Source organism: Canis lupus, chromosome 20 (genome assembly GCF_003254725.2).
Source record: "Canis lupus dingo isolate Sandy chromosome 20, ASM325472v2, whole genome shotgun sequence".
Lineage (NCBI taxonomy): Eukaryota > Metazoa > Chordata > Mammalia > Carnivora > Canidae > Canis > Canis lupus.
The window spans coordinates 5352001-5379437 of record NC_064262.1 but is presented as its reverse complement, the minus strand read 5'-3'; the positions used below and the strand labels follow the sequence as shown (position 1 = coordinate 5379437).

At 44.3% G+C, this 27437-nt stretch overlaps 1 protein-coding gene across 3 annotated transcripts; it reads left to right on the top strand.

Moving 5' to 3' along the window:
* RBSN (rabenosyn, RAB effector) lies at window positions 1-27332 on the top strand. 3 transcript variants are annotated; one of them, XM_025449196.3, is made up of 12 exons: window positions 1-136; window positions 2556-2877; window positions 6592-6732; window positions 8927-9027; window positions 9927-9972; window positions 10087-10248; window positions 13166-13407; window positions 15261-15331; window positions 20097-20183; window positions 21511-21613; window positions 22650-22754; window positions 23385-27332. In XM_025449196.3, the coding sequence occupies exons 2-12, from the start codon at window positions 2730-2732 to the stop codon at window positions 24525-24527; spliced, it is 2349 nt and encodes a 782-aa protein (XP_025304981.1). In that variant the 5' UTR covers window positions 1-136; window positions 2556-2729; the 3' UTR covers window positions 24528-27332. The 3 variants fall into 3 exon arrangements, with proteins under 3 accessions (XP_025304981.1, XP_035558690.1, XP_025304985.1); XM_035702797.2 differs by lacking the exon at window positions 1-136 and adding an exon at window positions 243-345; XM_025449200.3 differs by lacking the exon at window positions 1-136 and adding an exon at window positions 672-784.
* The last annotated feature ends 105 nt before the right edge of the window (window positions 27333-27437 follow it).

Here is a 27437-nt window from a genome sequence, read left to right as displayed (position 1 = left end):
GTGCCGCGCAGGCGCGCCTGCCGAGCGTCGAGCAGTCGATGGAGATGGCGGCCGCGGCGGAGTGAGGGACCGCGGAGGCCCAGAGCCCGGGCCGGAGGACCCCCACGGGCCTGCGTGGCGGTGGGAGCGCGGCCGGGTACAGAGGGCCGGGCAGGGCCGGAGGGGCGGGAGCGCGGCCCCGCCGAGGAACAGGCGGGCGGGCCGTGCGGGTGTGGCATGTGTGCGGTGGTGGTGGGTGTGACGTGCGCGCTGGGAGCGGCGGCTGTCGGGCCGGGAGCTTGGGCCGAGAGCTCCGCCCGTGTGCTTGCGGCTGCGGCTGCGGCTGCGGCGCTCTGCCTGCCTGTGGTGAGCGGGGCGTGTTCCCGGCTCGCGTGGGGCTGTTCGTGGCGCTTGCTGTGGCGTCCCCGCGACGTGCGAAGTCGGGTCGGCCGCTGGCTCGAGTCTTCCTGTTGCGGCGTGTGCCTGCGGCGTGTGCGCGATCCTGTTGGATCCACGCGGGGCGTCGGGTGCGCTCCAGGCTGTTGGCGCGACTGCGGGCCGCGCGGGGCCTGCGGCGTGTGGCGGCAGCGTTGGTGCGGGCTGGAGAATTCCGGGGTGCGCAGGCTGTGAGGGGCTCGCGGACGTCGCGGTCGCGGGTCCGGCTTGGTGGCTTGCAGTAGATTTCTTTGGTGGGTGGCGTGAGTCTGGTTACGTGATTTTAGGACCGACATTATCATTCATTCATTCGTGAGGCTCTATTGCGTTTCTTCGTGGGAGGTGCCGGGGACTGTGCTAGACCCTGGGGGTAAGTAAGGTGGTGGGGAAAACGCACAGTCCCTGCCCTTACAGGGCCTAGAGCCTTTTTTTTTTTTTTTTTTTTTTAAGATTTTTATTTATTTATTCCTGAGAGACACAGAGAGAGAGGCAGAGACACAGGCCGAGGGAGAAGCAGGCTCCATGCAGGGAGCCCGACGTGGGACTCGATCCCGGGACCCCGGGGTCACGCCCTGGGCCGAAGGCGGCGCTAAACCGCTGAGCCATCCGGGGATCCCCAACCCTAGAGTCTTATATACTTAGTTATTTTAGGTATTTGTGACTATATCGCTATAAGTGCCCTGAGGGAAGGGCAGGAGCTGTCCCATGGGGGAATGCCTCAAGCAAGAGGCATTTCCTCGAGGAAGTAAGGTTGGGTTGAGAGGTGAAGAATGTGTGTGTAGGTGGGGGAGGTTTGATTCGTGGTCATTGGGGTGAGTGCAGGAGAAGGAAGGGGGCGGCCGAAGTCGGGGCATCCGAGGCACCACTGGCTGGGGAGGGAACTGGGGCTACTATTTCAGTGACTGCCTGGACAAGGGACTGAGATCTGTGTGTCTATAGTCACAGGGTTTCTTGGAGGGAAAAGAACAGGGGCCCAGTGTTTCATTTGTTTATTTTCTGGGTCACAGCTACCCTCAGATTTGAGGACCAGGCAATCCCTCCTCACAGGCCCTCCAAGCAGCTCCATCTAAAGCTGAGGGTCATGTATTTCCTCTTACTCTGTACTGTAGTTTGTGACCTCAGGGTCTTGGGGAGAAATTTCTCTGCTTTTGTGGAATGGTTTTGTCTGGATTCTCCCTATGACCGGGAGTTTTTCTGAGGTGACATTGGAAGTGACTTTGCCATGGCCCAATAAAAGTGAAAATGTAACTTATTAAGCCCTGAATTGTTCAAGCACCAAATCCTTCTTATTTTTGAAGCAGTGAGAGCATTAGGCTTGCTGTTCAGCTGTCCTTCATTGGCTTATAAAATCCAGTAAGTTTATTGTAGAGAAAGCACTCTACAAATATAAAACACAAAGTAGATTTTTCTTTTTACCACTGGTTTTCTAATGCTCCTCCTTAGACTAGGATTGGGATCTTTTTTGTTTGTTTTTTTAGGGCAGACACTCTTTCTTTTTCTCTTTGCATTTTTGGCATAGGTGTAAGAGCTCAGTATATGTGGTTGAATAAAGACCAAGATAAACAGTCAAAATTTCTGTGTTGGTGAGTACTTCAAACATTTCCTCAGTGGCTAAAATGGCACGCAAATTATGAAGTTGGACCAATTGGAGCCAATGTTAGATAACTGCTTTGGTGTTGTGTCTTTTTTTTTTTTTTTTTTTTGAGATTTTATTTATTTATTCATGAGAGACAGAGAGAGAGAGGCAGAGACAGAAGCAGGCTCCATGGAGGGAGCCCGACGTGGGACTCGATCCCAGGTCTCTAGGATCACGCCCTGGGCTGAAGGCCGTGCTAAGCCACTGAGCCACCCGGGCTGCTCTTTGTCGGCTTTTGAGGTTGAATTTTCTTATCTTCAGTAATCTACTCCCTACTTCATTGAGTTGCCATTGTCCAGTGATGTTCTCAATACTTGGAAGGTTTTGTGTTTTGGTGTAAGGATTTGAGAAAGCAGTTTTGTGTTCTCAAACTTGCACTGAACAAACATTAAGTAATCTTGTTGAACTGCCAAGAGAACAAAGAAAATTCTCAATTGCTGCTAATTTGCCTAAACTGGCTTTTTTTTTTTTTTTTTTCTTTTTTACCCCTTCTTTCCTGTTTCAGGGCTTCTCCTACTTCCAAAGAGGAAACCTCAACCAGGGCCATGATACCACTTCCCCATCATCTGTGTGCTGCTTGGTTAAGCTAATGCTGTGAGATCCCTGGTCCCTTGTGGAGGAATCAAGCTGACTCTTGGCATGAGGCCCTTGCCTGGCAGGGGTTGAGAGGGACATTGCTATGGCTTCTCTGGATGACCCTGGGGAAGTGAGGGAGGGCTTCCTTTGCCCTTTGTGCCTGAAGAACCTGCAATCTTTCTATCAGCTTCAGTCACATTATGAGGAAGAGCACTCTGGGGAAGACCGTGATGTCAAAGGGCAAATTAAAAGTAAGAGGCGAGAATTTTTTGCTTATCCTATTCTGTCAGTGGGAGCTTTAACTCATGGGATGGTTTCATTAACTTCCGTGATGCCACCAGAACATGATAAACGATAGTAAATAATATTATAGCGGTGAACATATATCTATCTTATGCTTACCATGTGCCAGACATTGTTCAGAGTCTTCCCATGAATGAACTTCATTTAATTCTCACAGTAACTATTAGACTGTGAGACCCATTTTACTGATGAGGGTACTAGTCACAGAGAAGTTAGGTAAGTTGCCTGAAGTCACACAGTGAGGCAGGGCATGGCTTTGAACCTAGTAAATGTAATTATTATGCTTTCCTGCCTCTTGCTACATTGAATTATCTAATTGTCAGCCTTGTGAAGAATTTGGAATGGAACTCCTCTCCTTTGCTCTGAAGGTGTAAGCACATTGTACACCCATTTCCCTGTCACAAATTCAAGCCTTCCTGCCATTCTTCTTCACTTATACCTTGTCTTCTGCAGCCCAGAAAAAGGAAGGCCATAGTAGAAAAGCAAGGAGAAACAACCCCAAAATTTAAACTTGTTTTTTGAGCTTCCTAGGCCTCAAATCGTGGAGAGTTGCAGAAAGCATTTTTTCAAAGGAGTTTTAACTATACATAGCGTTCATTTCCAAAACTTTAGATTCTGACTCCTACTAAAGATGATGCCACTACTCTGGAACTCACTTTTGCCTGCTTCTCCCAGCTGGCAGCATTTCTGAAGGCAGTGAGAATAAAAGGGTCTGGATGTGTGTATTCACAATTCTGTGTTGGGTGAGAGAGAAGGGAATGATCATGTATTTCTGAGTGGAATTTGGCCTCCACACATGTGAATCACATGCCCCCTGCAATCAAATAGTCCTACTCCATATCTCACTTTTCAGTTCAGAAAATATTGTTGAAAGCATTAACATTTATAACCTCTGTCCAGAAACATGGCAAAGTCACATATTTCAAAATCCTGAGCTTTGATAAATGAGGTGGCTTCTGTCTGTAGAGGCTGAAGGAGAGCCATAACTATTAGGAGGCAAAAAAATATGTTTTGCATTTTACAGTTTTCAGAGTTCCTTCATAATCATTATTTCTTTTGATTTTCACAGCAACTCCGCAGGGATGTGGTTGATTTCATTCTGCAGAGAAAAAGTGAGGCTCAGGGATGTTGAGTGACTTATCCAGGGTCACATGGGAATTGCCAGAGCGAGACCTGGACCCCAGCTCCTCTGTCATTTCTGAGTCTAGTGCTGCTCTTTCTGCTTGGCATCACTGGTGATACCAGACTCTGTGTTCCAATCATGTCTTATCCTGCAGCTAGAATGCAAACAAACTGATCATCTAGGTTTCTTGGACAGCTGAAAGGCCTCCGTGATCTTTAATGAGTGTCCATTCTGAGTGTCCGCTGAACTGAGTCACATACTGTGACGTCACTAAGACTTTGATGCTAGTGGGTACAGAGGTTAGACAATATCTTCAGCTTCTTGTGGTGATTTATTTCTTAGAGGAAAAATGTTTAAGGTTACTTAGGGAATAATCGTATGGGAATCCACTTAGAATAAAAGAGTAGGAATTTTATGAGTTGTGAAAGAAATTTGTAAGAATTCTCTTGTGTTTTTCCCCTCTCTTTTCCCTGTACCTCAAAAGAACTAAGAAATTGAGTTAAGGATTCCTTTAGTCTAATGATCATTTGTTTAGTCAGGAAGGAAGTCTTGTTTGTGTGGGAGTTTTCTGTGTTTCTGAATCAGGAAAGTAAAGTTTTAAAGACTGACAGCAAAGATTTTTGAAAAGTCCTTTAAAAAGCAGGTCATCTCTTCATTTGGTCTTTCGGTTCTTAAAAATTTCATGACATTGCTGGTTTTGTCAAGTGAAATGTTAAAGCCAAAAGAGCAAACCTTGGGATCAGGTTTTGGTGGCAGTTTACGAAAGAAAATATAAACTTGTCATTAGTAGGTGGTGAGCGAATTTGGGCCTCAGCCCTGGTTCATCTTTAGTTTAGCGCCTGTACGGTAAGTATAAGAAAGGATGGTTGGAAATTAACTGTGGCTTCTACTCTGTGTTTTGTTGTTGTTATGGGATTGTTCTTCATTGGCCGCCTCTTGAAGTGCTACACCTGAGAAGGTTGCCAGAGTATTCTTCTGTCCTCATACAGTGGTTAAATGCATGTACTGCCTGTTTAACTTGACACAGTTTAGTCTTGTTTGCAGAAATGAATTAGTGATTGCTAACTCCAATTTCCTGTCTGCTAACCCTTTGTTTACCTCAGGCAGTTTTCTCTCCCATGTTGAGAGATTACTTGAACGTATTTTAGATGGTGTCCATTAGTCCTGGTGGACCTTATTTTTCCAGTGGAAGAAAGCCATCTCAAAGTGGCTATTAGCTTGACTGTCTAACACAGCCATATCTATAAGCTTTACAGTCTCCCTCCTCTGCCTGCCAGTCCTTCCATATCGACATTTCCCTAGGTTTTTGGAAAGCTGTGGTAGTGTTTTTAATGTTATTCAGATGATAGAGCACTTCAGAATTGTGGGAACTCCGTAAAGTATTGATCTATTAAATCTAAAAGAATTGTATTTTGTATTAAGTCTGATATTTACTACTAGATTCTAGAGGGAGAAGGAGATATCACCTAAGATTTAAGAGCCTTAATGAAAGCAACTTAGAATCAAGAATTTCCCCCCATAAGTTGACTGTTGTTCCTTTTTAACAGCAGGTCCTCTTACCTCAGCACAGATAGCAGAAAAACCCTGTTCTGTAGAGGCATAGTTTTTGAATCATGCTGGCTGGGGAGAACTGGGGTTCTTATTTTAAACAGATAAGGTTTCCACTTGCATCCCTGCTGCCTTATAAGCTCTTGTGATCTGGGGTGCAGCAAGGTTTTCCTCTCTTTTTGTCATGTCCTCATTTATAAGTAGGGATACTACCTGCTTCATAATGTGAGCAGGCGTTGGCCTGATTTTTTGAAAGCACTTTCTTTTGTGCCTGGTACATGCAAAGAATCAATCCAGGAAGCATTCATTTTCTCTTCTTACCAAGTCTGGTTCCTTTTGTGTTATGTTGTAGCTGTTATACCTGTTTCTTGAAGCTTTTTATCAGTGTCCTCATACATGCATTCATTCAGTAAGTGAGTGGGGGAAGAACTCTATGTACAGCTAAGCATTATGGGAAACACTAGTCCAGGGATGCACATTTGGTTGAATTCTCTCCTGGAAGTAAACAAGTATTTACTCATGAGAGCATAAAATAAATAAATTAATTAATACTGTAGAATTTAATTTAAAAAAAAACGTTATTTTAATTGAAATATAGTTTACACTTAAGTTTTTACATCTACAGTTAAGTGGGTTTTAAAAACTGTATATACCCATGTGATTCTCTCCCCAGTTAAGATCTAGAAAAAAACATTTCCGTTACCTCGGTCCCCTCATTGAAATAGATTTTAATTCTTTAATTGGGCTCTTAAATTTGGCAACGAGCAGTAATTTAGCTCTATAATCGCTACATAAACCAACTTAGTAACCAGTGAATGGGTTGCTCTGTGGTATTTGTAATACAGCGGTTGTGGACTTACTATTGGAATTTACTTGATATATAAAATTTTTTATATAAAGTGTAGTCATTTCATCAACTCTTGCGTTTTGAGATTTCTCTTGACTTTTTAGTAGATTTTATGGATTCATTGTGTTTGCTTCATTTTTCAAGGTCTTGTGCAGAAGGCTAAGAAAGCCAAGAACAGGCTGTTGAAACGAGAAGGAGATGACCGAGTAGAATCAGGGACACAAGGATACGAGTCTTTCAGTTATGGAGGGGTTGACCCATACATGTGGGAACCCCAGGAACTAGGTAAGAAATTCTGTTCATTCATTTAGCAAATGTTTGAACATCATTGTGTTCATTGTTTTAAGAGTTAGCTGAGAGAAAAAAAAAAGTGGAGTGGGGAGAGGTGCCTGGATGGCTCAGTCAGTTAAGTGTTATCCCCCCGCTCCGCCCCGCTATGTGGTTGCTGCTCAGGTAATGATCTCACTTGGGTTGTGAGGTGAAGCCCCTTGTTGGGCTCCACACTCAGTGGGAGTTTGCTTGAAGATTCTCTCCTTCTGCCCCTCCCCCTACTCACATGCTTATTCTATCTTTCTAAAATAAATAAATCTGAGGCCTGGATGGCTCAGTCAATTAAGCATCTGCCTTTGGCTTAGGTCATGATCCACGACCCTGGGCTGGAGCCCCAAATCGGGCTCCCTGCTCAGTGGGGAGCATGCTTCTCCCTCTGCCTACAGCTTACTCTGCTTGTGCTCTCTCTCTGTCAAATAAACAAAATCTTTTATAAAAACAAAAATATTTTAAAAAGATTTTATTCAGAGTTAAATAGCTAAGAAACTATGGAACTGAGGTAGGAATCCAGGTGTTTGACATCAGCCCACGTAGAGGCTCCATTGACTGGGTTATTTCCTCTCATGTAGGATGTTACCTGCCCAGCAAGAGATACTGATTTATGCAACTTAATTTTCTGAAACACATAATCATGGTACCATCTACTGACTTTCAAAATAATTATCTTTTTGGGGTAATGAAAATGTTCTAAAATTTATTTTGGTGATGGTTGTACAACTCAATATGCTAAAAACCATGGAATTTGTATGCTTCAAATAGTGAATTGTATGTGTGAATAATATCTCAACAGATCTGTTACCAAAAATGCCACATGAAGTTGAACTAACTCATTTTACATGTCCTTTAACTGTTTAATGGTAACAAAATTTAATATATTTTCTGTCTGTGCAATGGATAAACAATGATTTCCTTATAAGATTTTTTATTATTATTATTATTATTACTATTCATGAGAGACACAGAGACATAGGCAGAAGGAGAAGCAAGCTCCCTGTGGGGAGCCTGATGCAGGACTCTATCCCAGGACTATTATTAAAAAATAATAATAATAGTAATAATAAAATTTAAGAAATATTCAGGGCAGCCCTGGTGGCTCAGCGGTTTAGCGCCGCCTTCAGCCGGGCCTGATCCTGGAGACATGGGATTGAGTCCCACGTCAGACTCCCTGCATGGAGCCTGCTTCTCCCTCTGCCTATGTCTCTGCCTCTCTCTGTGTCTCTCATGAATAAATAAAATCTTTAAAAATATATATTTAAAAAAATTAAGAAATTTTCAAATCATGGGTGCCTGACTAAGTCAGAAGAGTTTGCAACTGTTCATCTCAGGATTGTGAGTTCGAGCCCTGTGTTGGATATAGAGATGACTTGAAATTTAAAAAAGATTTCAAATCAGTATGTTGTACACCTGACACTAATATAATATAACATGTTAGTTATACTTAAAAAGTAGTATACATATAATAATGAGTTATAGATGAAAGTCAATTTGAGGGACGCCTAGGTGACTTCGTGGTTGAGTGTCTGCCTTTGGCTCAGGTTGTGATCTGTGATCCCAGGGTTGGGATCAAGTCCTACATCAGGCTTCCTGTGGGGAGCCTGCTTCTCCCTCTGCCTAGTCTCTGCCTCTCTCTCTGTGTCATGAATAAATAAATACAATCTTTAAAAAAAAAAAAAGTCAATTTGAAACATAAAGGAGAAATTTCAGGCATGTGAATTCTTACCAGTTTTTTAATAGTCTGTTTCGTGATTGCCAGAATTAAATTCCTCAGGTTGTTGAGGAAGTCACAATTGTGGAAGGTTAAATGGATGGCAAATTTTAAAAGTTAAGATCTATGGTCATGCCCGAGTGCCTGGGTGCTCTGTTGGTTAAGTGTCTATTTCTTGGTTTAGGCTCAGATCATGATCTCCAAGACCTGGGATTGTGCCCCATGTTGGGCTCCGTGCTCAGCACAGTCTGCTTGGGATTCTGTCCCCCTCTCCCTCTGTTCCTCCCCATGCTTGAGCTCTCTGTTTCTTTCTTAAATAAATAAAGTACAATCTTAAAAATACAAGGTCATCTTTAAAAAAATAAAATTCATTGAGGATAAACAGCAAGGGAGAAGGGCTCCCTCAGAGAAATGACATGTTATTTATCTCATTTCCTGTCCTAGGTGCTGTAAGAAGCCATCTTTCTGACTTCAAAAAACACCGAGCTGCTAGAATTGACCACTATGTTGTTGAAGTCAATAAATTAATAATCAGGTTAGAGAAGGTAAATTTTGTTGTTTTAAAACTTTTTTTTGCTACAAGTATACATTTTCTAGGAGAAAAAAATATTTCTGCAGTGTTTATTGTGTGTGTTGTATATATTTGACACTGGCAGAGAAATGCCCCACCTCAAGCCCACTTAGAGAGGTACAGAGGACATGATTGACAGTTCTAGCCTGGGCCTGTTTTACTGTAGGAGATGGCCCATGTTGATAGACTTGCCACATATCCAGATTGCCTTATCCTTTCTCTGAAGCCCCCTTGGCTGCCAGAAAACCTTTCTACCTTCAGGTTATTTCCTCTTTTAAGTGTCTAAAGTATAGTCATGCAGTGGGGGCATAGTGTGTGATATCGATAACAAACAGAAGCTGGTAACAAGGTCTGTGAGGAGTACTCAGCCAGGCCAGCATTCAGTATGGGAACATCTGGACTGGGCCTTCTCATCCTGTGGTACCAGGGTGTGTCTTTTAACACCTACAATCACTCTGTTGTACTTTGACCCTAGAAATGCTTATTGTGTATAACCTGGATTGTATGGTGGGCATGGTAGCAATTGCAAGTGTAGAGTAGAAATATGTGGCCAGTTTCATTGTCCATGAGGACTGTGGAGAGTCGGGAGTTCCCCATTGCTCTCAGTTAGCCACACCCACCATATCCTTGCCTACCCCTGGTTATTGCTTAAATGGAGAACTGACAATAGAGGGATTGAAATCAGATCAGGGGAAGGGAACTGCCCTCTATATGAGAAGCTAATACTCTGTCCAATGTGAATTTGCGGGGTTGGGGATGACAGATGATACTTGAGAAATGAAGATGTGAGAATTTTTGCTTGATGCCTCTTGCCTGTGGAATATGTATACATCACCTGTTTAATTCTATTTGGCATTGTTTTCTCCTTGTCAGCTCACTGCATTTGACAGGACAAATACTGAGTCTGCTAAGATACGAGGTAACTCTAGAATTTTGCTCACATTCATTCTAATTATCTTTCTCCCTGACCAAACCTCTTTCTAAAATGGCTAGGTTTTCTGTTTGTTTGATTTTTGTTTTGTTCTTCCCAAAGCAATAGAAAAGTCCGTGGTGCCTTGGGTCAATGACCAGGATGTCCCTTTCTGTCCAGACTGCGGGAATAAGTTCAGCATCCGTAACCGCCGCCACCACTGCCGCCTCTGCGGGTCAATTATGTGCAAGAAGTGTATGGAGCTCATCAGCCTCCCTTTTGCAAGTAGGTAACATGGAGGTGGGGCTGTGGATCCTGATCTATTCTTGTGACTAGCTTGTTTGCTAATCACCACCAGGTGATCTTTTGAATGTTTTTGTTTAAGTAACTTTCCCTTGGGATCTTCATCCATTCATTTGTTGATTCCATGAAGCCTGCTATAGGCCAGGCATGATGCTAGGGTCCAGGGATACAGTGGTAGATAATAAGGGCAGGCAAATTTTTTCTGCCCTTATCAGGCAGAAAAAGATAGTAAATATTTAAGCTTTATGGGCTACAGTGGTCTCTGTGACATTTCTTCTTTTTTTAAATGATTATTTGTTTGTTTGTTTATTTAAAGATTTTATTTATTTATTCATGAGAGACATAGAGGCAGAGACACAGGCAGAGGGAGAAGCAGGCTCCATGTAGGGAGCCTGACGTGGGACTCCATCCAGGGACTCCAGGATCATGCCCTGGGCTGAAGGCAGGCACTAAACTGCTGAGCCACCCAGGGATCCCCTTTAAATGATCTTTTAAAAATATTTTTTTAAGGGCAGCCTGGGTGGCTCAGTGGTTTAGCGCCGCCTTCAGCCCAGGGCCTGATCCTGGAGACCTGGGATCAAGTCCCACGTCAGACTCCCTGCATGGGGCCTGCTTCTCCCTCTGCCTGTGTCTCTGCCTCTCTCTCTTTCTCTCTCTATGTGTCTCTCATGAATAAATAAATAAAATCTTAAAAAATTTTTTTAAATCTTTTTAAACTTTTTTAAATAAAAGTATTTAAATAACCTTTTAAAAATCATACTTAGTTCTGGGGCCATATAAAAGCAAGCTGGACTTGGTTTATAGGTCATGTCTGCTCACCTCTGGTTTATAAGGCATTATTCATTCTCCCAAAGGGTCTAGCATCTAGCCGAGGATACAGACCTAGAAACATATTATGGCTTTATAAAGAGATAAGCACTATGAGAGAAGTTGCATCAGATACCCAGGAGAGCTGACCAGATCGTTGTCAGCTGTGCTTGGAAGTGGCAGCTGAGACTTTTGAGGATATTATAACAGAGTCTTAAGAAATGAGCAGCAGGAAAAAAAAAAAAATGAGCAGCAGGGATGCCAGCATGGCTCAGCAGTTGAGCGTTTGCCTTCAGCTTGGGGTGTGATCCTGGGGTCCTGGGATCAAGTCCCCCATTGGGCTCCTTGAGGGGAGCCTGCTTCTCCCTCTGCTTGTGTCTCTGCCTCTTTCTCTGTGTGTCTCATGAATAAATAAATAAAAATCTGAAAAAAGAAATGAGTAGCAGGCTAGTCCTTTCCTTTGAGGTAAAAGTCAGTTTATTGGGGATCCCTGGGTGGCTCAGCGGTTTAGAGCCTGCCTTTGGCCCAGGGTGCGATCCTGGAGCCCCAGGATCGAGTCCCGCGTCAGGCTCCCTGCATGGAGCTTGCTTCTCCCTCTCCCTTGTCTCTGCCTCTCTCTCTCTGTCTATCGTAAATAAGTAAATAAAATCTTAAAAAAAAAAAAAAAGTCAGTTTATTGTCATATAGAACAGACTGTAACATCATAAGATGAGAGACACTGAGTGCTGGGGGGATCGAGAGCATGGATGCCTAGGTTTGGGAGGTGATTTGTGAGAAGAGCCTTAAAAGACAACCAATATTGGAATGCCTGGGTGGCTCAGTTGGTTAAGCATCTACCTTTGGCTCAGGTCATGAACCCAGCTCATGGAATCAAATCCCACATCAGGCTCTTTGCTCAGTAAGGGGGTCTGCTTCTCCCTCTGCCTGCTGTTCCCCCCTGCTTGTGCCTCTCTCTCTCTCTGACAAATAAATAAAATCTTAAAAAAAAAAAAAAAGACAACTATGATTGCAAAGAGGTAGGGCAAGAGGGATCCTGGGTAGAGTGTGGAGCAGGAGCAAAGCTGTGGAAGGGCCCCAGGGGATGGTTAGTAGATGAGCAGGTAGAGTAGTTGGGGGAGTGTAGAGGACATGTTTGAGAATTTTGGGGATGGTGCCTACAAGGTTAGGTGGAACCAGAGGGTCTAGAACTTTGAGTCTCAGCTGGTAAAAAGTTGATAAAGATGATTTCATGGACTTTGGGCCAGTTCTGGAACATTTGGAGTGGTTTTGTAACCCTGGGGAATTCTGCTGACACTGCATGTACTATTGGCTTCAGAGCATCTGGACAACGTGGGGCAGAAGCAGATGCTTCTTCTGTCCAGTTCTAACATCCAGCAGGCACACATTACCTTGAGACTTCCCTTTTTTTCTGAGACTGACTTTCGGTCTCACTGGAGACTTCATAAGCTATGTTTTTGAGACACTATTCGCATTTCTTGTCTTGCGCTAATTAACCAACATTTCCTGGACAGCTGCTGTGGGGTAGCCCTGTTGGATAAATCAACCCTGTTGAATAAGACAGTTCCTATCCTCCCAGAGTCGCAGGTTCATAGAGCAGCTTTGGGTATATAGAACTCTCATTCAGGGAGAAAAGTGGAAAGTGACATGGTAGGGAGTGACATGGTAGGACCTAATAGGAAGGGTATATTTAAAAAAAAAAAAAAAAAAAGGAAGGGTATATTGTTTTTGCCTCAAGGAATAGAGTAGGGCTTCCTGAAGGATGTACCATTTGAGCTGAGCTTTGGAAGGGGTAGGAGTCAGATGTTTGGGAGTGGGAAAGTCTGAGGAGATGTGGATTGTGTTGGGTCAGGTTAGAAATGGGCCTCAGAGCCTCAAAGAGAGACCTTCCTAGGTCTGGTTGTCTGGTTCTTTCCTGGCTGTCTGTAGGAGTCCCTCCCACCACAGAGCCTGACCTCCAGGAAGGCAGAGGTGTGGTGCTTCTTGGCCAAAGACAGAGCCTGCGTCAACACCTGTGGCCTCCCGTTTGTTGTGAGCAGTGCGGTGATTGGAGGCTATGGGCTCACTGCCACCTGTCCTGTGTTGTGCTTTACAGACAAGCTCACCAGTGCCAGCAAAGATTCCCTGAGCACCCACACCAGCCCCAGCCAGTCACCCAACAGTGTCCATGGCTCCCGCCGGGGTAGTATCAGCAGTGTGAGCAGTGTAAGCTCCGTCCTGGATGAGAAGGATGATGACCGGATCCGCTGCTGTACACACTGCAAGGACACACTGCTCAAGAGAGAGCAGCAGATTGATGAGAAGGAGCACACCCCCGACATTGTAAAGCTCTATGAGGTGACTCACTGTGTGTGGTCCTGGGCCTGATTGAGATAAAAATTTGTACACATTTTGGAGAATGCTTTGGGAAGTTGTTCCTTTGAATCATTTTTAGTTTCTGCTAAAGGGCCATGAGCCATGGTATGGTTTCTAGCTAGGGATCTGGGTGATTCACAGAGTCATCCTTGCAGCAACCTTGTTTCCTCACCCCTCCTTGTCCACTTGAAAGCAGGAGGTTGGAGACTTTGGTGGCCCAGGGGCAAGAGGAAGAAGGAAGGTTGCCATGCAATCTGGACAGGATGAGAGCAGAAGCTGAAGCAGATAGTAAACAGTGGACCAGAAGAATCCTCTAAAACTCATTTAGGAGCTTTAGGCTTTATAGGTTTGAGTGACTGCCCATGAGTATAGAGCTTCTCCTTTTGAGTCCATTCAGATGCCTCAGCTCTCATTATACCAGCAATCCCAAAACACATTCGGTAGGTGCATACTTCGAGAAGAACATAGGGTAGTGCAAAAACAGAGGATTCAGAGTTAGGGAGTGAGTCTGCCTTAATCTCCCGATGGCCAAGGGGGACCTGCAGGCTGAGAAGGATTAGCCAGCTTCATAGGCAAGTGATGGGAGGTGGAGAGGAGGAGATCAGCCTGGTGGAGGAGCAGCTGGTATAGAACCCCAAGCAAAAGAGCACACAGGCCTTCTTCTTACAAGGGGCCATGTCCTGATAAAGCCACCCTGAGTTGAAAATATCAGAAGTCAAAAGTGCATTTAATACACCAAACACACCAAAGATCATAGTGTAGCCTGGCCTACCCTAATCATGCTGGGAACACTTAACGTTAGCCTGCAGTTGGACAAAATCCTCTAACAGATCTGTTTGATGATAAAGTCCTGAGTGTATCATGTAACTTACTGAATACTGTATTGAAAGTGAAAACCAGAATGTATGAGTACAGAATGGTTGTAAGGGTATCGGTTGTTGACTCTGTGATCATGTGGCTGACCTGGAGCTGGGGCTGCCACCACTGCCCAGCACCATGGGAGAGTGTCGTATTGCATGTCACTATCCTGGGACAAGATCCAAATTTGAAATTCCAAATACAGTTTCTACTGAATATCTATTACTTTTACACCATTGTAAGTTGAAAAATCACAAAGTCTAACCATTGTAAGTCACAGACCGTCTGTATATTGGTCTACTGATCACTGTGAATGGTCACTGTTAGCAGATCTGTGGATCATAATGGCTGTATTTCTGGAATCACCATGAAGATACCTGACCACTAAAATGGAATTAATGAAACCCTGCCCTGAGCTGCAGATGTAGCTATTATCCATCCTATGTATGGAGTTCATGACCTGATAACTCATTTTTTTTTTTAAATAGCCACCATGCTTTTTCCTTCCTTCATTTTTGAAGTAAGCCCTGGCAATGCCTTTTGCTAGTATCTTTTCTCATCTGGCAGAGAAAGAATGTAGCCACCAATTCCTTTCTCTGCCCTGTAAATGCATTGCTTGTATCTTGCTCCCTGCAAAAACATCCTGTCAAAAGTTCTGCTGTACTCACTTTCTTTCCTTCTTGCAAGATTTACTGCTTTTAAGGGCTGTCTGTAAATCAGGAAGTTGATAACAACAATAAAAACAAACAAAAAATATGCATATTTCCGTTTTTAAAACTACATTTAAAGAAACCATTTTTTAAAGTAAACTCTATATCCAGTTTGGGGCTTGAACTCACAACCCTGAGATTAAGTCAATGCTCTACTGACTGAGCCAGCCAGGTGCCCTGAAAACTACATTTTAAATTACACCTCTTTTCATGTAGCATAACTCTTCTGTACCTTGAGGATACTATTCACCTCTTTTTTGTTCTTAGAAATTACGACTCTGCATGGAGAAAGTTGACCAAAAAGCTCCTGAATACATCAAGATGGCAGCATCACTAAAGTAAGCTATTCTTCTGTTTTTCTAATTCAGTAATGACTGTTGGCTGGCACTTTAGCACAGCTCATCAGTAGCTAAAAATGAAAACCTTAATTCTGACTGTGCTTTTCTTCTATGACCAACTCTGGAGAATCTTTGTCATGTCTGTATTTCTTTCTTCTCCTTTTTTTTTTTTTAAAGATTATTTATTTATTCATAGAGACAGAGAGAGAGAGAGGGGCTCAGAGACACAGGCAGAGGGAGAAGCAGGCACCATGCAGGGAGCCTGACTTGGGACTCAATCCAGGGTCTCCAGGATCACGCCCTAGGCTGCAGGCGGTGCTAAACCGCTGCGCCACCGAGGCTGCCCTCTTCTTTTTTTTAAATTTTATTTATTTACTCATGAGAGACACAGAGGGGCAGAGACATAAGCAGAGGGAGAAGCAGGCTCCCTGTGGGGAGCCTGATATAGGATAATCCCAGGACCCCCAGATCACTACCTGAGCCAAAGGCAGATGCTCAACCACTGAGCCACCCAAGGGCTCCTTTCATGTCTGTATTTCTGTGTGGCACATGTTATAGTCCTAGGTAGCCATGTTCAGGTGACCCTAGTTCTGGTGGAGCAGGTTTGGGCAGGGCCTGGGATACAGGCACCACTGCCGAGTGCAGCATCTGGAGGTGAGCAGGGACAGTGTGCTTCATGTGCTGGCCTAAGGAGATGCTCTTGCAGGCTGGCACTGAGGTATCCGGGCTTAGAACAGGCATTTCCTTTAGAGCAGGGGTTGGCAGTCTTCAGCCCACAGGCCGAATCTAGCCTGCTATCGGTTTCTTTTTTAACTGAGAGCTAATTTACACACCAGAAAATTAATGATTAGTAATTTACATGCCCTTTTAATATATACGAGTCAGTAGTTCTTCACAAAGGTATACAATAGTCAATTCAGTCTTAATTCTAAACATTTTCATCATCCAGAGACACCCCACCCCCATTAGTAGTCACTATGTATTCCCCTCTTCCTAGCAATCACTGGTCTGCTTTCTGTGTATAGATTTGCCTATTTGGGACATTTCTTTTTTTTTTTTTTTTAATTAATGATAGTCATACAGAGGGAGAGAGAGAGAGAGGCAGAGACACAGGCAGAGGGAGAAGCAGGCTCCATGCACCGAGAGCCCGACGTGGGATTCGATCCCGGGTCTCTAGGATTGCGCCCTGGGCCAAAGGCAGGCGTCAAACCGCTGCGCCACCCAGGGATCCCCTGGGACATTTCACATAAATACACAACCATTTGTGTCTGGCTTCTTTCACACAATGTAGTGTTTTCAAGATTCACTCCTTTGGCAGCACATCCATTTGTGCAGATCCGTGGTATGGTAGACCATACTTTGTGTATCCATTACTTTGTTGATGAACAGTTAGGTTTGTCCAAATAATGCTTCAGTGCATATTTATGTACAACTTTTTTTGTGGGCATACAATTTTATTGGGTATATACCTAAGCGTGGAGTCGCTGGGTCATGTGGTAACTAGGTTTTAAACTTTTTGAGGAACTGCCAGACTGTTTTCCAAGATGACTGCACCACTTTGTATTTCCCCTAGCAATGCACGTGTGTTTCAGTTGCTCCATATCCTTGCCAATGCTTGTTTTTACCACTTTTTTTTTTTTTTTTGGATAAAATTTTATTGGTGCATAGCCGTGCCCATTGTTTGATTGTAGCTGCTAGTACAGCTACCGCAGCAGACGTGAATAGTTTTGACAGATTAACTGGCCTGCAAAAGCTAAAAATGTTTATTATCTGGCCCTTTATAGAAAATTTATGCTGACACTTTCCTAAGAGCATTGCTCCTTCTGTAGGTTAATGATACATGAGCTAGAATTTGAAGTGCTACCACTAGAATCAGATCGCAGCAAGTCTTTTCCCAGCCTGCAGAAAAACAATTATGGGACCCAGCGAGGGTTATCTGCCTTTGTTTAAGCCTGTGTTGCCCACCTACCACCTTTGTCGTGATGCATGTGGAATTAGATGTGCCTTGTTTAGAACAAACCTGTATTTTTATTTGCCCATTTACTGTGGCAATAGTGTCCCCACAGAACAAAGCTTGGGGTGCCTGGCTCACTTAGTAGAGTGTGTGACTGTCAATCTCAGGATTCTGAGTTCGAGCCCCATTGTTGGGCATGGAGCCTACTTAAAAACAAACAAAAAACACAAAGCTTGGCTTTTTCATGATGTCAGTGATCATGTTCTAAGTCTATCATGTGAGTCTCACATGAAAAGAAAATGAACTTTTTCCTTTACATGATCCTTAAGGAGTATCCTAACTTATAAGTCTAAAAATGTCTGACGTAAAGAATATAATCAGCTAAACCCCATTGGTTTGTGGCAAAAATACCCCTTCTCTTGCATGTCTCCCTGCCTCTACTCTTGCTTTGGGGCTCTTCTAGTCCCTGCTCCCTCCCGCAGTGTTTTCCAGCTTATGGGGAGGGGAAAGAGAGTAGGAAGGGAACAGAAAAGAGGTAGGGAAGCTTTTGTGGACTATCCTTATTTCCTCCGTCCTAGCAACTGGGTGTATAAGGGAAGGATACCATTTCTCCAGCCCTCTCAGCCACTAGTGTCCTAGGGCCTCTCTTATGTTTGTACCTTCTTTTTTTTTTTTTTTTTTTTTTTTTAATGTTTGCACCTTCTATACCCCATTCTTCCTGTTTTCATTCCAAGAACGTGGATTCTGAAGAACAGGAGGAAAGGACACATTTTCTTTTCTACCTGCAGTTCACTGAGCAATAATTTCGATCAGTGGAGCATATATCGTCCCCGTGAGTAGGTTGGGAGAAGCAGCTCAAGTGATTCTGATATATACCTCCCTTAAATGGAGAATCCTTGGCTTGAAGCACCTGTCTCATGTGCTTTTCCTCCCTGAAACTTACTGGTATCAATACCCCTCCTCCTACCTTTGCCCATTGGTTTGAAATTAGAACAGGACTATCTTCTTCCTGGATGTCAGCAAGGAGAACTGTGTTCCTGGCAGTCTGATCTGGCACTCAACTTTCCCTCATGATGTTGTTACCCGGGGGCCTCCTCCTTTCCCTTAATCTATTAGTTTTCTTGTTTTGTACCTCAGACATAGTTGTGGGGCACTGGACCTCCCCATCCAGCTGGGAACTACCATTGCTGAGCACATTTCCAGATGTCTAACTCCTACTTGTTTTCCAAAAACTGGCTCAAAATGGCTTTAAGCACATTTTACTCCCTTATTCATTTGATGGATATTTATTGAAAACTAGTTATGTGCCAAGTGCTATTTTAGGTACTGGGGCTGTAACAATGAACAGTGAAGACCATGTCTGCTGCTGGAGCTTCATTACTGTGGGAGCACAGGCCATAACCAAGTGAACAAATCATGAAGTAGGTAACTCCAGACGTGATAGGTGCTCTGTGGGGAATACATTTGGTTAATGTGACTGAGACCAAGAGGGTTCTTTCAGATTTGAGTCAACCTTGTTATTTTCCACATGACTTGGAGATATCAAGACACAGTACAGCATTCCCAGTTCTGGTCTGATGTTCTTTTTGCAAACTATGAGCTTTGAGAGGATGAAACCACCTTATTGGATCCTCCAATTATAGCACACACCAGGGTTTTTTCCAGCGGATGCTGTCTTGTACATGGTAAACCAGGTCAGTGCATCAGTCCTTTCTGTTTTTTTCCCCCCTTTCTGCTTATTCAAAGTAAATTGCTGCTGCCTCAGAAGGGAGCTGAGTGGCTGTTGCTGAGGCTGCGTTAACAGCTGCAAGACTTTCTGAAGTGTTTTTCTTTTTAGTGAGCACTGATGAAGCTTGGCCATGTGCTAGTTAGGATATAAAAATAGGCCATCATCATTGCACTTGCATTTCAGGCCTGATGGGGGCTACACACTTGTAAATGAATGGTTCTAAGATCACATAACTACTATTGTTCTCTGAGTTAAGTGGAATGAAGTCACCTCTGGCCTTCCCTGAAGTCCCCTGCTCCACCCTAGGCAGTTACCCATGTCTCTTCCCTTCTTAATTTGGAGTCTAAGTGCTTTTCTCATCCTGGAAGCAATTGTTCATGAGGCCCGGGGGATTCCTCGATCAGCTTTCCCATTGTTCCTGTTCTCCCTGGGGATAATCTTTGAGCGAGAACAGCCAGCTGCTTTCTTCTCTGATGTAGGATAACCAACTTATTTAGTAAACCACTTTATGTTTTACTGGGTATAGTGAAATTGTTTAGGGAAAGTAGGCTGAAGGAGATTCATTTGCATTTATTTTGGTGATGAGCGTTAAGAGCTAGTCCTTAAAGGCCTAGGCATAAATCTGTTTTTGTGGTGTCTGCAAATTAAAAGCAGCTTCCAGTTGATTAGTTTGTTAGTATGTATGTATGTATTTATTTATTTATTGAGATTATATTTATTTGAGAAAGAGAGTAAGCGAGAGAGCGAGTGCAAGAGATCACGATCAGGGATAAGGGGCAGAGGGAAGGGGAGAAGCAGACTCCCCGCTGAGCAGGGAGCCCAACACAGGGCTATATCCCCAGACCCTGTGACTAGAGCCGAAGGCAGATGCTTAACCAACTGAGCTACCCAGGTGCCCTGATTATAGCACTTATATTTAGAAAAAAAATGAGTCCTGCATTGTATACAGGAGTGTGAAATATACTACTTGGAGAAAATTAGCTGTGTCTCCCTTTGTAAGGCCCTAAACCCTTAGAACCCTTTTCCACAATACTCCCCAGGCATCCTGATGAAACTTGAATATTTCCATGATTTTTCCTTAGTGCTGGGGAAACAACTTACAGTCTGGAACATGCTGGTGACCTTCGAGTGGAAGTGCAGAAAGTGTACGAGCTCATAGATGCTTTAAGGTAAGGTCTTAAGTGATGTCAGACTTGCTGCCTTGAGTGGAGGAGGTGCTATTTCACTGAGGGCATGGGTGGCTGGCAGGCCTGAGCTTACCCAGAGTCCTGTTGATAGGGAGTATGAGTGAGGAGCAGGCTGTGAGGTAGGTGCCAGCTCTGGCACTCAGTGCATCTCAGTAGCTTGGTTAAGATTTCTGCTGTTCATTATTATTAAAGAAATACGAACTGATTATTGACACCATCTTTGTACCAGCCATTGGTTGTATCCACATCTCATTTATTCAACCAAACTTAGCCAGTGCTATAGGATTACCTTAATTTTGTAGTTAAGAAGGTATACCACAGCTAGCGAAGTGGTGGAGCCAGGATAGAAACCTGGATTCTTTCTTCCAAGTCAGCAACTGCTTTTTAACCATGGACCAACTGTTAGGGTTAAATCACCCCTTTGAGGTATAGAAAGTATACCTCAGAGGGAGGTACACTCTCAGAGGGAGAGCTAAGATGAGGAAGCCTTGTCCATCCGTCTGTGCAGGACTGACCTAATATAATTTATGGGCCCTAGTGCAAGATGAAATTGCAAGTCCCTGGTCAGGATTATTAAGAATTTTAAGATATGGGGATCCCTGGGTGGCGCAGCGGTTTGGCGCCTGCCTTTGGCCCAGGGTGCGATCCTGGAGACCGGGGATCAAATCCCACGTCGGGCTTCCGGTGCATGGAGCCTGCTTCTCCCTCTGCCTATGTCTCTGCCTGTCTCTCTCTCTCTCTCTCTGTGTGACTATCATAAATATATTAAAAAATTTAAAAAAAAAAGAATTTTAAGATATGGGTCTTGGAGTGGCTTCAGCCTCCTGCTGCCCACTGTTGCCCCCAGCACTGTCCACAAACCCCCTGGCCCAGTTTCTGCTTATGTACCAGCCTGAGAAAGCTGGTTGCTTCCTGCTTCTCCCACTTTGCCCCACTCTAGGGGCCTAGGGAGTCCCTCACTGAACCCCCAGGCCCTGCCGCCATTAAATTAAAAAAAAAAAGAAATGAAAGTAATTTAAGAGAGTGACACAAGAATATTAAACCAGGCATAGGTTACTTATCCATGAAGTTGGGTGATGTGTGGTCAGTTCCTTGGCTGAGTGTTGGTCATACATCCTGTGCTGTGTCAGGGGCCTTGGGTACAACCAGATGGTAAGAAATAGGCTTTGCCTTCAAGGATGTGTTGTGGAGTTTTTAACTTGCTTTCTCTGTGGATGGTCCTGGCACAAAAGCCTGGCAACTAAGAGATTTCACTCTTGTTTCTGGGACTGGCAACACCTGTTACATTGATGTGTTTGTTTCAATTCAGTAAGAAGATCTTAACCTTAGGCTTGAACCAGGACCCTCCACCACATCCAAATACCTTGCGGCTACAGAAGATGATCAGATACTCAGCTACACTTTTTGTGCAGGTAAAGCCATCCTATGGTGGCAGAAGTGTCTTGCCTCCCCTGCTTTTCTGCCTCTTAGAAGGCAGACCACACCAATGGCTTGTTCTGTATTTGTACATTTATTATTTTTAAAAAATAATTATGCCACATTTAGAGAAAAGTCTGGATTACAAGGAAAAGTAAAAACTTCTTAATCATGTGTCCCCAATATCGTCACACATCATCCCGGTATATTTTCTTCTTTTTTTCCGTTTAGATTTTTTTATATAAAGTAGTTATGAGTAGTGCATGTTTGCAGATTTATGTCTTCTCTTTTTAACACTGAATTTTGTATCATGAGCACTTATAGTCTTCGTTTAAACAGCTACCATTTGAATGGCTGCAGAATACGACTTTCTCTGCACCATCCTTCATTTAATTCTGTTTCATTGGGTATTGATAGATTCCTGCTTTTTTTGCTAGTATGAGTGCTGCCTGACAGACATACTGATACATGCCATTTCTTCCTCAGGATAAGCTCCTGAGAGACTCTTCCTGGGCCATTGCTTGGGAGAAGGCAGCTGATTGTTCACAGGTGGACTAACCTGGGTGTTTAGAGCTGAGTTGGCTCTGCCTCAGAACACCCCTTGGGAGAGCCATAGTGAACCATCTCTGGGGCTCAATGACAGAGGCAGCTAGCAGAGCCCTGCTGGGTTAGTTTTCCAACACCGTATTGTAGAGAACTAGGCCTTTTCTCCTTTTGACTAGTGTGTATTCAACAGTCACTTGGTGAGTGCCCACCGTGTATCAGGCAATGTTTTAAGTGCTGCATGTTCTCCCAGGAGCAAAAAGACATTCCTGTTCTCGTAAAGTTTTTTTTTTCTGGTGGGACATAGACAAGAAGCAACTAAAGTATATAGTTTATGAAATGGTGAAAAGTGCTGTGGAGAAATGGAGAGCAGGGGAGGGTAGTGGGGGCAGGAAGTGCGGATGGAGTCTTACAAACAGACTTCATTAATGTAGGCTTATCTTCTTTCTGAAAGGATAAAAATATAAAATTGTCTGTGACTCCCTACAGGAAAAGTTGCTGGGTTTAATGTCATTGCCAACCAGAGAACAGTTTGAGGAACTGAAAAAGAAAAGGAAGCAGGAAATGGAGAGGAAGAGGATCCTGGAGAGACAGGCAAGTGAAACACAGGGACTGGCGGCATCTTGAACCCAGAGGCCACCCCAGGCTCCCAAGGGGTTCTCTGTGAGATCAAGTCAAATCAAAACTTCTCATGCCATTTGATTTGCATCTCTCTTCTGTTCTTTTCTGGCCTCTCCTCTGTAGATAACAGTTATTTTTCTTCCTGGGTCAGTCCTCTTTGTCTTAAAGAGATAATGCCAATTTTCTCTGGTCCAGAATACTCTGGAGGCTGCTGGTTCTTCCTATAGCACAGCCCAGATATCAAGGAGCTCTTTGTAGAATACTTTGGAATATGCAACACTAAACAAAATAATGTACATTTAATATCGTGTGAGATCCTAGTGTCTATGACTGATACTGGGCCTCAGAGGTTTAAGACAAGCATGTGGCTGGTGAATCTAAGATTGAGAAAATCTTATCCCTTAACTTACTGTTATTCATTAATTTATTTTTGAAAATATGTCTCCTGTTTTCCTAAAAAAACAAAAAACATGATTTGACTTAGTAGTCGGATGCCTTAGTCCTAGGAAGTCTTATCAGCACAGGGACAGCGGGAGTGTAGGGGTGGCTGGTGGTGTGACTTGGTGACTGTGTTTCTTCTCTTTGGCTTTGGTGTCTCCCCAGGCTGTCCTAGAATCCCAACGACGGCTTGAGGAAAGGCGGAGTGACCTCGCATCTCATGCGGCCAACGGGGAGGTAGTGTCCCTTCGAGGGGGACCTGCTCCCCTGAGAAAAGCTGAGGGCTGGCTCCCGTTGTCAGGAAGTCAGGGGCAGAGTGAAGACTCAGACCCCCTCCTCCAGCAGATCCACAACATCACATCATTTATTAGGCAGGCCAAGGCTGCTGGGCGGACAGATGAAGTGCGCACGCTGCAGGAGAACCTACGGCAGCTACAGGATGAGTATGACCAGCAGCAGACAGAGAAGGCTATTGAGCTGTCCCGGAGGCAGGCTGAGGAGGAGGACCTGCAGCGGGAACAGCTGCAGATGCTTTGTGAGCGGGAGTGGGAACGAGAAAGAGAGCAGTTCCGGGCCGCGTCCCTACATACACGGACTCGGTCCCTGGACTTCCGAGAAATCAGGCCTTTTCAACTGGAGCCTGGCAGGGAGCCTCGCACCCACCTTGCCTGTGCTTTGGATCTAGGCTTTTCCTCAATTCAGAGCAGTACAGCTGTGGAGACCCCTTCGCCCTTGTCAGCTCTTGAACCAGTCAGAGTATGGTCTGGGCCCCCAGCCCTTGGCCAGGAGTCCTTCCCCCAGAACACCGTGTTACAGCAAAATGAGCTGGCCTCCCTAAACCCCTTCGATGAGGAAGACGCCTCCAGCCCCACAGCGGAGGGCACCAGCAGCCCTCCTGCTGCAGAGCCTTCCTTTGGCCCCTCCGCCCGCAGCCTCAAAGAATACAATCCTTTTGAGGAGGAAGAGGAGGCTGTAGCAGGGAATCCCTTCACTAACCCAGACAGTCCAGCACCCAACCCCTTCGATGAGGAAGATGAGCATCCCCACCAGAGGCCCTCAAGCCCTCCTGTTCCTGGCAACCCTTTTGAAGGAGCCACCTGTACCAACCCCTTTGAGATGGACAGTGACAGCGGGCCAGAGGGTGAGGAGCCCATAGAGGAGGAGCTGCTCCTCCAGCAAATTGATAACATCAAGGCGTACATTTTTGATGCCAAGCAGTGTGGCCGCCTGGATGAGGTAGAAGTGCTGACGGAGAACCTTAGGGAGCTGAAGCGTACCCTGGCCAAACAGAAGGGGGGCACCGACTGACGCCACTGATTGGGCAGGGCATCTTTGAGCCCGGGGCCTGGCAGGAGCCTGTGGAGCAGGAAGGGGCTGGTGGCCTGGATGGGGAAGGAGGGAGGGTGACAACTAAGATGTGCACAGGTTAGGGCAGGGAATTAGCTGTTTTGTGCTGTGCACTTGGAGGCTTTTCCATTATAGTTGAATAATAAAGGGGAACCAGAACAGGGAGAATCAGCATTCATTTGCTGTACTTCCTGGGGGTTTTGGTTTTGTCTTTTTGTTTTTGAATTGGGTTTTCCCTGTAGAAGGGATTTTAAATTTTCATTCCCGAGTATAACTAAATGCAGTTCTGTGGGGCAGCCTTCATGGGTCCATTTGCTCCTGCCTAGTCTTTGGTCTTTATGCAGTATTATAGGGCACTTTTCTTTAGTCAAGACAGACAAGATGGATTCCCCTGAACCTAACTCTGGTCTGACAGAAGTCTGTCCCCATTAGGCTGTGGGTTCTTTCACCTGGGGCTTCCTCTGCCCTGCTGGGTACATCACACCTGTGCAGCAGAGGGGGGAGGGGGGGTTATTGCCCTGAAGGCAATAGTTTAGGCCCAGGAGAGCCTAGCAGCTCTTTTTAAGCAGGGGAGGAGGGGGTGATGTTTTACCAGGGCATTTCCCTATTGGTTTAAGTCCTTTTTTGTCTCTTTCAGGAAGTTAAACTTCCAGTGCAGGCGTATCACTGGGTCTGACCACAGGCTGTTTAGAAAATAGGAGTGGTGACCTTTTTGGTTGATGGAGGCAGTAGTATTTGGGAGAAGAATCTCTACCCAAATGTTCCTCTGAATGATGGAACAATTTGTCCCCAGAGAAACCTCCCTCTAGAATTTTGGTGAAAATACCCTGATCTGGGCTTTTTCAGAGGGTCCAGGCTATAATTTAGGATTGGTAATCAGGAAGCTTTTGTGGAACACTGCCATGGGAGTGGAAGCTTCCTTGAGTCAGAAGATAAAATAATTTTTAGGGCTAGTTGATCAGCCACTTCCCTTTCGATTCATCCTGTTCTGACCTGGGGCACCTGTGAGGTGTTTTCCTACCTATGTTTAGTATTAAGGAATGGGAGTGTTTGAAGAGGCACAACCCAGGATCATTCCAGTAGCACCACAGTACTTGAACTCTTTGTCAATTATGGGCAAAAAGGGAAATTGTTAATTTAGCTCCGGTGCTTTGGTTTACAGGAACATAATCCTTAACTCATGTTGGACATCATGATACCCAAGTGTGCTCAGCTCTAGGTAGAGTTCCTGCAATTATGCTATTTGATTAAAGAACAATAACTAAAAAAAAAAAAAAAAAAAAAAAAAAACAATAACTGACCACTAGTCACTTTATACCCCTTAACTAACTCTGGGTCATACTTTTCACTAGTTACTGGTGTGAGAGCTGAGATTCGTTTTGTTACCTTCTGGGAAGACCCCTGTTGGTCTTGAGAATGTTGGAAAAACTGGTGTAAAGGTAGTCTGTATTTGACACTATTCACATTTCTTTAGTATCTGTTGGATCTTTGGGCTGAATGAAAAGATCCTGCATAGGGTTGTGGGAATGGGAAGTGTGTAGAGGGTGTGTGGAGGACCCTTTGCATCATGGTTGTGTTCACAAAGGCATATGAGTGGATTACTAGTGTCAACCAAGTTACCAGCCTTGCTGGTGGGTGTGGTGGTTGGAAAGTTGGCAACCAGGTATCTAAAGTGTTGCCTGGTACAGGTGTCTTTCTTCCTTCTCGTGCCCTTCCTGCGGTCGTTATGGAGGGCTTCATGGCTGCCTGGCATGCTTCCTACTGCTAGTCTCTCAGTGCTCTCTGATTGAAGAGGAAGACACTGCACCAAAAGGCAGGTAGTTCCAGAAGCTAAATGCTGCTTTCCATCATAATTACTTTTCTTACAAGAATGTATCTCTTTATTAGCTAGGGATTTCAATTCAGATTAGTTTACTGAATATACTCTTTTCCTGAAATCAACCCAGGTAGCAATCTGTAAGTAACTAAGAGCATTAAGAACCATACATATAAGAAACATTATTTTTAAACTTAAAAACACTGAGTATACTAAACCAAACTAAAACCTTCTGATGTAAGTGAATTCTTCCATAGGTGTATTCCTCCATGAATTTTTCCATGGCTGTATTCTATAGTCATAGATGTGACAGGAGATAGAATTCTCTATCCCTAACGTTTCCCAGAATTCACACAGGCACAAAGTTGGATTTACAGAGATGGGTTATCATCAGGGCAAATAAAGATGGCCGATGCATTGCAACCACAGCTTCAAGTGCTTACCTCATGTGAATATTTCACTCTTCCTGCAGTCCTTCAAAGCAAACAGCTCCAACTCAGAGAAAATGAGCAAGTTCTCGATACAGCATTGGCAGATCTCCCTAGACCTAGATCATGTATGGAAGAGACTTTGGGAATTCAGGCATCAAATGACGTTGGGTTTTTTTTTTTGTTTTGTTTTACGCCTTGTTTGTATTTTTCCATGTCTAATACACTAAGGACACTTACTCATTGTTCTTGCAGCTCAATGTCTGCTGTTTGGATACTTCTGAGTATACTTCTCAAGGTATACTTACGAGTCATCATGACCCAGGTGGTAGGTTGGACATACATTGGCATAATTAGGTGTTGGTACTCAAAGAGAGAAACTGGTCTCTTTACCAGGTTACAGCCTATGGTAGCAGATTGTACTGGTCATCTGACAGTGACAGCTTGAGGGGCATTGTTTGCATGCACTACTCTGGGGCCTTGTATTGGAACCTTTTTAAAAAAATAAACTAACAGATGTTAGTGGTTGGGAGTATGTGTGTGTATGTGCACATGTGTTGAAGGAGAGAATTACCAGATACCATCTCTGTCCCCGCCCCTTGATCACCATCTGAATATCAGAAGATA